The sequence below is a fragment of the Arachis ipaensis genome, chromosome B08, assembly GCF_000816755.2.
Source record: "Arachis ipaensis cultivar K30076 chromosome B08, Araip1.1, whole genome shotgun sequence".
Taxonomy (NCBI): Eukaryota; Viridiplantae; Streptophyta; class Magnoliopsida; order Fabales; family Fabaceae; genus Arachis; species Arachis ipaensis.
In genome coordinates this window covers 104,588,976-104,602,511 of record NC_029792.2, presented here as the reverse complement: position 1 = coordinate 104,602,511, position 13,536 = coordinate 104,588,976, and the positions used below count along the sequence as shown (strand labels likewise).

General features: G+C 34.6%; 1 protein-coding gene across 2 annotated transcripts in view; it reads left to right on the top strand.

The window, feature by feature from the left end:
- The window catches only part of LOC107613046 (ABC transporter D family member 2, chloroplastic), a 10,579-nt gene continuing 446 nt past the window's right edge, over positions 3,404-13,536 (top strand). Inside the window, exons 1-9 of one of the 2 annotated variants that reach the window (XM_016314880.2) lie at positions 3,404-3,797; positions 4,002-4,233; positions 5,442-5,509; positions 6,115-6,441; positions 6,565-6,729; positions 7,736-7,964; positions 10,740-10,978; positions 11,348-11,669; positions 12,529-12,797. In XM_016314880.2, the coding sequence (XP_016170366.1) occupies positions 3,546-3,797; positions 4,002-4,233; positions 5,442-5,509; positions 6,115-6,441; positions 6,565-6,729; positions 7,736-7,964; positions 10,740-10,978; positions 11,348-11,669; positions 12,529-12,797 (2,103 nt within the window). In that variant the 5' untranslated portion in view covers positions 3,404-3,545. Of the gene's footprint in view, positions 3,798-4,001; positions 4,234-5,219; positions 5,328-5,441; positions 5,510-6,114; positions 6,442-6,564; positions 6,730-7,735; positions 7,965-10,739; positions 10,979-11,347; positions 11,670-12,528; positions 12,798-13,536 lie in introns of those variants that run through there. The other variant, XM_021109654.1, reaches the window with a different exon arrangement.

Below are 13,536 nucleotides of genomic sequence, written 5' to 3'. Positions count from 1 at the left end.
TGCATAATCCTTAATGCATTTAGATCCTCGATCAGGGCAATGTGAACTAGAAGTTCAAAAGATTATACATTTGCAAATAATAGCAAATGAATTGCCCGATGCATTTTCTGATACGAAAAGGATAACTAAATTCTATATACCAGCTAAAAATGCTCCAATTCGAGTTGATGTCTCAGTTGGACAAATAACCACTGAAACAAATTCACGCCAGAAGCGTGGCAGGCCTGTCGGTTCCAAAAACAAAAATCTTCGAAAAAGAAAAGAGGTAAATACTATTCCTATTGAAGAAGACATAGTAAAGACACATACTGTTGTCCAAAATTCTGATATAGTTTTAACGCTAGAAGATGTTCAGGTACCTGAAATTTGTGAAAATGATGAGATCTCGATAAATTATGTCTTTACAGGAGAAAAATGGGACCAAAATAAGACAATTATCAATGAAAGTAAGGATCTTGAGCCAAGAACAGTCGAAGAATGTCGACAAAGGATTGATTGGCCAAAATGGGAAAAAGCCATGAAGGCTGAGTTAGACTCACTTGCAAAACGTGAAGTTTTTGGACCTGTAGTCCGTACACCAGAAGATGTAAAACTTGTTGGACATCGATGGGTATTTGTGAGAAACGAAATGAGAAGAATGAAGTCGTACGCTACAAAGCTCGACTTGTGGCACAAGGTTTTCCACAAAGGCCCAGTATAGATTATGAAGAAACATATTCCCCTGTAGTGGATGCAATAACATTGCGTTATTTGGTCAGTTTATTTGCATATCATAAACTGCATGTGCATTTAATGGATGTAGTAATAGCCTACTTATACAGATTATTAGATCGTGATATCTACATGAAAGTTCTTGAAGGATTAAAGATATCTAAACCATCTAATATATATTCGCAGGGGTTATACTCAGTCAAATTGCAAAGATCTTTATATGGTCTAAAGCAATCTAGACGAATGTGGTATAATCGTCTTACTGAGTATCTGGCTAAAACCGGATTCAAGAATGATGATATCTATCCATGTGTTTTCATAAAGATATATGCATCTGGATTCATTATAATTGCTGTGTACGTTAATGATTTAAATATCATTGGAACTCTTGAAGAGATTCCAACAATTTTAAAAGCTTTAAAAGAAGAGTTTGAGATGAAAGATCTTGGAAAGACTAAATTTTGTCTCGGCCTGCAAATCGAGCATACAAAAAATGGGATCTTTAGTCATCAAACAACATACATAGAAAAAATCTTGAAGAGATTTTATATGGATAAGTCACATCCATTAAAAACTCCAATAATCGTAAGGTCTTTGGATGTGGAAAAGGATCAATACCGTCCTAAAGAATAAAATGAAGATATCCTTAGTCCTTAAGTACCATATCTTAGTGCCCTTGGAGTACTAATGTATCTTGCTAATAATACACGACCCGATATATCATTTGCTGTGAATTTACTAGCAAGGTATAGTTCCTCTCCAACCAGAAGACATTGGAGTGGAATCAAACAAATCTTTCGATATCTTCATGGAACGGTTGATATGGGATTGTTTTATCCCTATGGATCCAAGTCACAATTAGTTGGCTATGCAGATGCTGGATATTTTTCTGATCCACATAAAGGGAGATCTCAAACAGGATATCTGTTCACATATGGTGGTACAGCTATATCATAGAGGTCCACAAAACAGACGATAGCAGCAACCTCCTCTAATCATGCTGAAATACTAGTGATACATGAAACAAGTCGCGAGTGTTTTTGGCTCAGGAGTTTGATTCAATATATTCTGTCATCATGTGGACTAATTGATCATAAGATAGCTCCAAATGTCTTGTTTGAAGATAATACAGCATGCATTGCTCAACTTAAGGGTGGATACATCAAAGGTGATAGAACAAAACATATTTCTCCCAAATTCTTATTCACTCATGATCTTCAAAATCAAGGGACAATTAATGTCCAACAAATCCGCTCAAGTGACAATCTGGCAGATTTATTTACAAAGTCACTCCCAAAATCGTCTTTTGAAAAATTGGTACATCAGATTGGGATGCGCCGATTTCGAGATATTAAATAATGTCGACAAGAGGGGGAGACTGTACTCTTTTTTCTTTGATCAGGTTTTTTCCATTGGGTTTTTCTTGACAAGATTTTTAATGAGGCAGTCCCGTCACAAAGGATATTGTACTCTTTTTTCTTCACTAAAGTTTTTTTTTTCCCATTGAGTTTTTCTTTAGTAAGGTTTTAACGAGGTATAATCCTAAATGGTCATCCAAGAGAGAGTGTTTTGATAAGTTTACCTGAAGTGGATGCTCGTTTTCCATGAGACTTAGTTTACCAAGAGTGGTTGCATTTAATTATGTTTGAAAAGTAAAGCTTCTTTGTACTTATAAATAACAACGTAATATGAAGTATATGACACACATCAATAACAATTCTCTTTTTCTCTTTCTTTATATTGTCTATATATAAAATTTTTTTCCTCTTTTTTTCATACGTTACTAATATATATATAAGTTTTTTCTATTATTATGGTAAAATAATTATATTGGTAAATATCAAAATTAAAATTTTTTTTTATAATTTTTTATTTTATATTTATTATATCTTTTTTAATTATTTATTTCACAACATAAAGTAAAATTTCACTTTTCATGCTCAGTTACAAGATGATATAAAATTTTTTTGAAAAGTTCTAATCTTCTCGCACCATGCAAGATACTTCCATGAAAATTTAAAAAAAAAAAAATGTTTCTCGCACCATGCGTTTGTTTGGCCGAAATGGCATTCTCTTGGTAGTCCAGCACTTCATTTTGGGACATAACACAAGAATATTCCCTAATGTAATTTTTTGGCCGAAATGGCATTTTCTTGGTAGCGTTTGTTTTGAGGTATTAGAACAAAGATTGAGAGACTGATATACAGTATGATGTTTGTTAATTTAGAGATTAGTACTAAAATTTTTGTTTCTGTCTCCAAAATTTCAGTATTTTAATACCTTCAAAAAGTAGAACACAGGGACTGAAATTTTTAGAGACGAAGACTGAAATTTTAATAACATTTTATACCTAAAATACCCTCATTCTAATTAATTAATTTTAATTTTATTTTTTGTCCAAATTAAATTAGAGTTTTATTCTTGTTTTAATTTTTGTCTCTCATTTTACATCAAACAAAATACCAAAATTTATTTCAATCTCTGTTTCTTAGTTTCTATCTCTTAGTTTCAGTCTTTCAGTTTCTGTTTCTCTACCTAACGCTACCTTATAATTTTATTTTATTTATTTTGTGCGTGGCAGCGTGTGGACCGCGCAATCAATCGTGTGGTACGGATAATCCTCAAGTAATCTATGCGGTTCCCAATTTTCCCTTTCGCACACATCACTAATACACACGAGTGACGCCAAAGGCCAAACAAATAAAAGAACAAAGAACTGGCATAGCCACATGAACTGGCATATCTCCCACAATGTTCGGTAACTCGTGTTAGTTGGAAGCAAAATACTGATTCTTGCACGCTCCAAGCTTCTTGGGCCAAATTAGGAACGCGGCATGAAAAAAATGATCTTGCAAACCCAACAACAAGCTCACCAACTTTTCATGTTCTCATCCACTTATAACAAGTCCAACCTTACCTACAATCACCATGTGCAAATTCACTTCTCCTGCACATTTTCACGAGTGCCATTCATGTCCCTTAGCATGGGAATGGGAAAGCCTTACAAGAGGAGGAATAGGAATCGGAGCAAGTGTTTCTGTTCTTCTACAACCACGCCAGCTCCATTGCCACCAGACCCAGATAAGGTTTTCTCCTGTTTCCTTATTTGATCTTTAGACTGTGTTTGTTAAGTGTTTCTTAATAGAAAATACTGTTGAGTGTTTCTCTTCTCCAAACAGATCTCATAACTCTATATTTCTATCCTGAAACGGTTACCAAAGGGGGGTCCTTTTTCGCGATGATTTGGTTGATGGGCATTGAGTAATGTTGAAAAGTTGGAAATTTTGTAGGAAGTGAAGAAAGTGGGGGAAAAGAGTGATGGTGTGGTTGTAGAGGGTGGGAGTCCCGATCTGCAAACCCTTTTCAGAAGGTTCTGGAAAGTGGCAGCTCCATATTGGTCTTCGGATGACAAAGCTCAGGCTAGGTTGCAGCTTGCAGGTGTCTTTGCTCTCACCTTGGCTACAACTGGAATCAGTGTTGGCTTCAATTTCTTGGGGAGGGACTTCTACAATGCACTTGCCAGTGAGTTCTTTTGATGAATGACTCTATATATCTTGCAATGTTTTTCTTTGTGGTAAAGCATATTTTTTGTCCTTAGTGTTTCCAATTTTTTTCGAAAATACCCTCTACATTTAATTTGGTTCAATTTTGTCCCTATGTTTTTTATTCATTTAATTTTGTCCCTAACATTTTTTATTTGTGTCAAAGCTATCCCGAAAGTTTTTAATTTTGTCCCTCATATTTTAGATGGAGCTAACTTTCAGGTTCAGTTTTTATTTTTGAAGAAAATCACAAATATTAGGACAAAAAGCATATTTTATCCTTTCTTTACTGATGCTTCGTAAATCACAGACAGGATCCTTACTTTCCTTATGCTTCTGAGGTTTTGTGTTGATGAAAGGCCATTGGCCTGGAATCATGTGTTTTGGTGTATTTATGTTGATTGGCGAATAGCCTAAGCAAGGATGTGAATATATTTTATTTATGTGCAAGAATAGCATGTAAAATAAATTACATTTTGAATATTAAAAAAGTTGTCCAAGTTTTTGTTATCAAGAACCCTATGTTATGGACAGAGCTAAGACTACGTTTGTTTACAAAGACAGGACACTGAGACAGGGACACAAAGACACAAAATTGCATTTGACAGAAGAGACATGGATAGAGACAATATGTCCAGAGACACTGAATTAGTGTATTTTGTGTCCATCCTGACAGGAAGGACACTAAGACACTAACAAGGAACACAATTTATTTTTCATTTTTTCTTTCATTATTCTTGTTAATTTTTCATAATTATATTTTTTTATTATTATATTTTTCATCTCAAATCTTTTGAACAAAAAAAAAATGAGATTAAATTGGATTTTTATAATTTGTTCTAGTTTATCACCAAACAGAATACAATAACACAAAATTTTGTGTCTATGTCCCTGATGTCTTGTTCTCAGTGTCTTGTCTTGTCCTGTTCTCAGAAACAAACGCAGCTTAAGGGACTTGGTCTTCCCTAAGTGCTTGTCATGTCTTCGATGGAGTCATGACGATTCTTGTGTATATATGGACACAGCTTCTTTGGCATATTGGGTTATCTTCTCTTTGTTATCTGTTTAGGGAAGGTACATTACAGTATGGTTGATGTGATGATGTTGTATATTGTTTTTATTATTATTATTTACTCTAGTATGAAATGGGAACAAGTAACTAACCCTGTTTAAGTTTGTTAATTCAAGACAAGGATCAAGAACAATTCACCAAGCAACTGCTTTACTACCTGGGTGGCTTTGCTGGAGGAATCCCGGTGAGCACATTGCTGCACTTTCTTAGGTATAGCTCTGCTAGACTTTGCTTTTGTTTCTTCAATGATGAGTTTTCTTACAAGATGCAGCATCTAACTTGTAAACATCTAAATTGCCTAGATGTTACTTTAGTGGTCATACCATTTCATTTTTTTCGGCCTTTAAATTTCATACCAGGGGAGTTGGACATAGTCATTTTCCCTATTTATTCCTTTTTTTACTTTGTTGAATTGCATCATTCCTTTTCATCTACAACTGTTTTTGATCTCAAAGCGAGTTAGTTGGTAGATTTAATATCTCATTATAACAAGACTTTGTCCCAAGAAAGAGACAAGAAAATACTACATGGGAACTGCATGACCATTATTTGATAACAATTTTCGTAAGGTTTTCAAGTTAACTGATTAGTTGTTTTTGAAGCAAACAACGATAGTTATATGTGGAATTGTCAAACAAGTGCACTCAAGTTCCACCTCTCTAATTTTCCTGAATATTATTATCATGAGTGGAAATAATCTGTCTGGATGCCTTTCTATAAAGTTTTTGGTTTCTCATACCTTGTTCTAGTGTTCTACATATCTTTCTAAACTTGTTCATTCTGTTGCAGTTTTTTGTGTTGAGAGATTATGCAAGAGAAACTCTTTCCTTGAGATGGAGGTCTTGGATGACAAGCTATTACATGGATCGCTATCTTAAGGACCGGACTTTCTATAAAATTCAGTCTCAGTCAATCATTGATAATCCAGACCAGCGAATTGTTGACGATCTAAGTTCGTTCACTGGGACTGCTCTTTCTTTCTCCTTGACACTCTTCAATGCTGCTGTCGACTTGATCTCATTCAGTAATATCTTATATGGAATCTATCCTCCCCTCTTCGTTGTACTTCTTGTATACTCTGTTGGTGGGACAGCTATTAGTGTTTTCCTTGGGAGGGTAATAGTTTTCCATTTTCTTTGTGATTCTTTAAGTTGAAATGCAAAACTACCGTCCCGACCCCACTCTCGTAAACTTTAACATACATCCCGTTTTATTAACTGGAGATTGTCAAAATGGCAGGAATTGGTGACTTTAAACTTCTTGCAAGAGAAAAAAGAAGCAGACTTCCGTTACGGGCTTGTGAGGGTTCGGGAAAATGCCGAATCGATTGCTTTCTATGGTGGTGAAGATAGCGAAATGCAACTTCTTCTGCAGCGTTTCAAAAGTGCTTTTGAAAATCTGACTGTGAGATGCTTCTTCTTTAATTTACATATCTTTTTTCCTTTGATTTTATTCGTGTAAGATGTTGTCAGTAACTATATTCAAGTCCCATGCCTTTGCTTCTTCAGTTGTTAATGCATATATTTCTTCCTCTTAGTCCATATTTTGCCACCTATATAGTAAGCAGCATTTTTTTCCTGTAAAGACTATGCTGTTCATTTATTTTTTAACTTTTTCTTGATTAAAAAAAACTTGATTAATGTGAATAAACTTAAGTATTGACAGTAAACCAAATATTGTCTTTGAGAGCTAAGCGCTAAGCATGACTATTTGCAAGGCCAATATTGTATAACATTAGTGGAAAAAAAAGGTGTGATAAAATTATGGTTCAAAGCAAAGGGGTTTCAACTTTCAATTCAAAGACCTCGTTACAGAAATCTTGCATGAAATGAACAATACCATTAGCAGTTTCAAAGGAATATCTAGTGCCGTGGTGTCTATAACTTAAAAAAATGCTCATGCCTTTTAAGGAACTTAGAATTGCTAAATAAGGAGTTTCTTTCATAGACTTAACATATACAAAACATCGAAAAGTTGAGTGGCTTAAACTTCAAAATCTGATTGCACAATCTTATGAAACTCAATGCAAGCTTGCTTTTCGTATTAGCAGCTAGGCCAAACATTATGATTCTTCTACATCAAAACTCTTCTAATATGATCAGTAGATTTTTCATTGAACTGGATGACTGGAAAACTATAGAAGGCTGTACATACACTGGTGGGTCTTGAGTTGTAAACTAAGCTCAATGTCTCATTTAATGTGTGATCACTTAATTATAGCTTCCCAGCACTGTCTATTTGCCATAGTCATGTGTACTGACTTGTTTTTTGGTTTGGAGAAAAACTATTAGATGCCAAATGTATCCTTATTCCAACACTAATTCTTTTCTTGCATTTATCCAATAAAAATAATGCTGTAACTTAAAATAGGTTGACGAGTATTGTAACTTATCATTTTCTTACATTACAGAGATTGTTGATTTCTTCTAGAAATCTGGACTTCTTCACCAGTGGCTACCGCTATCTCATTCAAATTCTTCCTGCCGCTGTTGTTGCTCCAATGTATTTCTCTGGAAAGATTGAGTTTGGTGTCATCAATCAATCAGTTTCTGCTTTTAATCATATCCTTGGTGACTTCTCCCTCATTGTGTACCAGTTTCAAGCTATAAGTGCTTTTTCTGCAGTTATTAATCGGCTAGGTATAACATTGTTTTTCTCTTTTCTCTTTCCTATTACATTTTGTTATTTGTAGATCTCATGAATGATATGTGCATAAGTGAACAAGTTCTTCCTCTCTGGAAACGAGAGCTATTTTAAGATAGGTTGTAGTTTCATTTTCACATACACATAAAAGAACCAGAAATTTAAGATGTTACGATGATATGATATGTTAACTTGCAAGGAAACTATGACTTTGCTCTACATATACTTTAGAACTTGTATATCCCCTTTGAAGGTGTTTGATGAATTTCATAAGAATGGAAAGATTGGTGTTGACATTATTTCTGTTTTCATCACTGATTCCTAAGAAAGATAGGTCAGTCAGAGTCAAAGGACCTTTCATCTACTTGAGTGAAGTTTTGGGGCACATGACACCATTTTGGAAAATCGAAGTGCTTTTGCAGCAAGAAAGCAGATCTTAGATGCAGCTTTGATTGCTAATGAGTTGGTGTCTGATATGAAAAAGCGAGCTTAAGAGTGTTTGGTCTACAAAAGACTTTTGAAAAAGCTTATGATAAGGTCAACTGGGTTTTTTGGATAAGGTGGAAGGAAAAAGGATTTGGCTCTAAATGGAGGAAATGGATTTCAGGTTGCCTTGTTACAAGTACTTTCTTAGTCATGGTTAATGGCGAGCAAGTTCATGATTCAAGGATGAGAGGGGTTTGAGGGAAGGTCACCCTCTCTATTTCCCTTCCTCCCTTCATATTCAATTTAGTGGCTGATGTTGTTAGTCGGTTGGTTGTTAGAGAAGAGTGGAGGGGGCTTGTTAAGGGGTTAACAGTAGGATCAGAAGTGATTGTGGTTTCTCGTTTGCGATTTGCGGATGATACAATTTTGTTCTTGGAAAATGATAAGGAGAGCTTCTCTAATGCTCTCGATCTTTTATGTTTTCCAGCTAGCCTCCGGTTTGAAGATCGTTATGGGTAAATTGGCTTTATGGGGATTAATATTGACCCAACTGATTTCTCTACCAGCATCTATGGTTGGATGTGAAATTCTGGAATAGCCTTTTGTTTATATGGGTGTTCTCTTAGGTGGGAACCCTACTTCAACCTCTTTTTGGGTCCTGTTGTCATGAAGATTTCTAAGCATCTTCAAGTTGGAAAGGAGCATATTTCTCACTAGGAGGAAGGATCAGTCTTATTCAGTCTTGCTTATCAAGTATCCCTCTTTATTTCCTATCTTTTTATTTTCCTATTCCAAAGGGAGTGGCTAAAACCATTGAGAATATAGTGAGGGATTTCCTTTGGTCTAGTGCTATGGATTCAATACGAGATCATTTGGTGTGTTGGAGATTTGTTGTCTACCAAAAAATGAGTATTGGGTCTTGGTAATCTGGTATAGAAAAGTATCAAAAATGCTATTTGTATACTAAAATAACCACTGTATTTATGTACAAATACACGTGTTGTTTAATTCATTTTCAATGTGTATTCCAACATGTATTTTATACTAGTGGCTGATTTTAGTGTACACCTGCATGGTTGAAAATACATTAGTGTGGCAACAAAATGGCTATGGAATTTTCCATTAGAACCACATTCTTTTTGGCATAAGGTTATTAGAAGCAAGTATGGCTTGAATAGAAATGAACTGGATGCAAATCTTACTTCACATGCTACTCATTATAGTTCTTGGAAATTTATTTATGGTGGTTATGCTCCTTTCATACCTTTACTTTCTTTGAAAGTAAAGATGGATCTCGCTGTCTCTTTTAGGAAGATAATTGGCTAGGTGATGCTCCTTTACTTAGCTTTTCCTCGTCTGTATCGCTTATCTGTTTTACATAATATTACTGTTGGAGACTTCTATTAAATATAGGGATCTTCCTATTCTTGTACCTACTTTTTTAGAAATCTTAATGATAAGAGAGTCCATTGAGTTAGGAAATCTTTTAGGTCTGCTTGAAAATGCCCTTTCTACCCCTGACAAAAGCTTATGGTCTCTTGATTCATCCGGTCTGTATACCTGTAAATCTTATTTTCAGTCTCTGTTGCTGTCTTCCACTATGGCACCTTTTTTCCTTGATAAACCAATATGGAAATCTAAACCTCCTGCTCCCGCTAAAGTCAAATCCTTTATTTGACTGTTATGCTTGACAGAATTAACACTGTTGACAATTTATAAGTTAGACGACCACATTAGGCTATATGCCCAAATGTGTGCTTGATGTGCTGGGGACATTCAGAAACAGTCTCAATTTTGTTTGTACACTTGTCTCATGGCTGATTCTTTGTGGATTTCATTGTTCAGCATGTTTTGAGCATCTTGAGTGTGCCTTGCATCACTGGATCGATTTCTTTTGACAAGATTTGCAGGTTTTGGGAAAGATGCTAAATTTTTTGGGCAATGTGCAATATATTCCACTATTTGGACCATTTGGTTAGAACGCAATCTACGAATTTTTAATGATAGATTTGCAGGAAAAACTATTCTTTGGGATAGAATCAGGCGTTTAGCATCTATATGGCGTAAAGCACATGGTTTTTTCAACTTTTCCTCTCAGACATGATGAGAGGTTTGAAAGCTGCAGTTCATTGACGTTTGATGCCTTGTTTGTATTCCTTTTGGTTTGGAGGAACTCTTTTCCTCCTCCCCACTGTATTGTTCCCTCAATACAATAATGAAGTTTTCTTTCGTTATAAAAAAAATGATAAATTCTGCATAGTTTTATATTAGTGTTAGCTTCTCAAAATCATCTGCATAGATAATCTATTAAACACTAAAGAGTTCTTTCTCTATGGAATATGCAGGTGAGTTTGATGATATTTTGGACAGAAGCAGCTCAAAATCTCTGTCTGATACTTTGGAAGACATACATATTACATATAAAGATTTCAGAAGTTCGTCTGCATTGGAATCTAATGGATCGACACCATCAGAAAATTATGAAACATTGCTGGAGATAAACAATTTGACTCTTAAAACTCCAAGTGAATCTACACTTATAAGAGACTTATCAGTGACAATCAAAGAAAAGGATAATTTATTGGTAAGTAATCGACATCCCAACTTACAAACATCCAAATCAGTCTTCATTCCTTGTACTTGATGTCATTGAGCGACACTTCCATCCCAAATGCTATACTGTAATGGCCCTTTGAGCATGAAGTGTGGACAATGTCCATCTTCTCTTATGCTGAAATTAAATGTCATATTTAGAAGAATTAGAGAGGCAAGAATTGAAATCTAGACCAACACTAAAGGATTTGATTCCATATCATGAACTCACTCTCTCAAAAGCTTAACTTTTTGGTTAGGACTTTGCATAAAAATAAAATTTAGATTTGTATTCTGAATAAGTTCAACCTCGTTAGACTGTATGGTTGTACAAAAATCATTTCTAAATCTAACCGATCAGGTGATGGGACCAAGTGGAAGTGGTAAGACCTCCTTGTTAAGAGCTCTGGCTGGTCTATGGAGAACTGGAACCGGAAAGATCGTGTACTATGTAAAAGGTGGAGAAGAGTCTGAGCGAACGATTTCTTCCGATGCAAATACTCCTTCAATAAATGTTGCTAATGATACATTTGAAGATCATGGAAAATCCGCAAGCAAAAAATCTAGAATTTTTTTCCTTCCTCAAAGACCATATATGGTTTTGGGCTCTCTTCGTCAACAATTGCTTTATCCAATATGGACTGATGACACAGTTTCTACATCAGGAGATACTGAACAAAAAAGTATGTCATTTCTAGTTTCTTGTTCCCACATGCCTAAACTTGTTTTTCTCTAATTATGATGCAAACTCATATACATTTATATTTTAAAAATGTCTTTTACACACCGTCTTAAACTTATTTGCTCAATCGTGCACTGACATATGATTTGATGTTGAAATGAACTCCTTAATTTATGAATGCCAGACACGCTGTTGTAATTATTTTGTAATGATCACAGGAGAACTATATTTAACCCAAAATAAAGTTTTTGTTTAATCTATTTATACAAAGGAGGAAACATAAAAACATGTGATTGTTATCCTAGAGATATTATTAGGTAAGTTCTTGACAATAAAAACTTCTGATCCATTTCTATTAAAGTCTACCTAGTACCTACACAATAAGATTATCTGATGGTGAAACAAGCCTATACAACCATTTGAATCTTAGAAATGTCTCGATTAAGCTTTAGACTAACATTGATCTGTTTTCTTAACAAGGATCAATCCAGGTTCAAATGATTGAAGTAGATAAATAGATGTTCTTATTTATTCCTAACCACTTTGAGCAGAACCTAGACTTTGTAGGCAAGTGAACGAATTCTTAAATGTTCAATTTTGAGAATTGACTTTGAGGTTGCTACGTGCTCATTGACAACTTATTAATTTTTTTTTTCTTTTGGCTACTCATTTTCTAATTTAGTAATGAAAGAGGAAAAGAGCATAATTAATCATATAACTCTGCCTAACAGTAATAAATACTATTATATTATCTGAATATACAGGGTCCTACTTGATTTAGATCACTGGAATATTATTCGTATGTTGGCAGGAACGCGTGCAAGCTTTACTGATTGAGTTTATTTGACATTTTTCTGCAGATGTGCTTCCTTTCTTGACTAAGTTCCCAAACTCGGACATCATAAAAGATAAGCCTATGAAGCCGACAACGAATGAGCTAATAAAGGTCTTAGAGGATGTCCGCCTTGGCTATTTATTGGCTCGATTCAGTTTAGATTCCACATATGAATGGTCTAGTGTTCTTTCTTTGGGAGAGCAGCAACGCCTTGCATTCGCTCGTCTTTTGCTTTCGAGGCCTCAGTTGGTCTTGTTAGATGAATCAACAAGTGCACTTGATGAAGCCAATGAGGTATTCTTGAATTCCAAGTTCAGATATGACATATATCTGAATTGGATGTATGATACATCATGTGGATAGCTATGGTATTCATTGAATTGACCATTCTGTTCTGTTCATATTTTAGGCATTCTTATATTCATCTAACATTATAGACATACTTATAAAAGATTGATTATCTAAACTTTAGACAAAAATTATTGTCTAACAAACAGTATACTCAAAACTTTAGACAAAAAATTTCACCAAGTTGATAGTCCAATTGACTTTTGGATTCAGATACGTTTCAAAGTATTGGTTGAAATAATCAAATAAGCAGTGAAACGCTGTTACTTTACATATTTAAATATAACTCTTGACCATGCTAATATAAAGTTACTACATGTTTTGTGTCTAGAAAAGCATACTAGATATTCTGCAATGCTACATTTAGAACTTTTAGTGAAAACGTTGCGAGTAAAACCAAACATGCTAGTGCTTCCACTATCTTGCAAGAGTGTGTTTCTGTTTTCTTGTTTTATTTTGAGGTTTCCTTGTTACATATACAATAGATGTTTAGGAAGGAAATAGTGAAAACATAAGAAAATAAGGGTGCGTTTGATATCCGTTCTCATTTTCTATTTTCATTTTCATTTTCAGTATTTTATGCTTTCAGAATTTTTGTGAAGGAAAAAGAGAAAACATTGAAAATAGAAAACACTAAAATGTAAAAAAAAAAAAAAAGAAATGAATACTAAACGCACCCTAATGT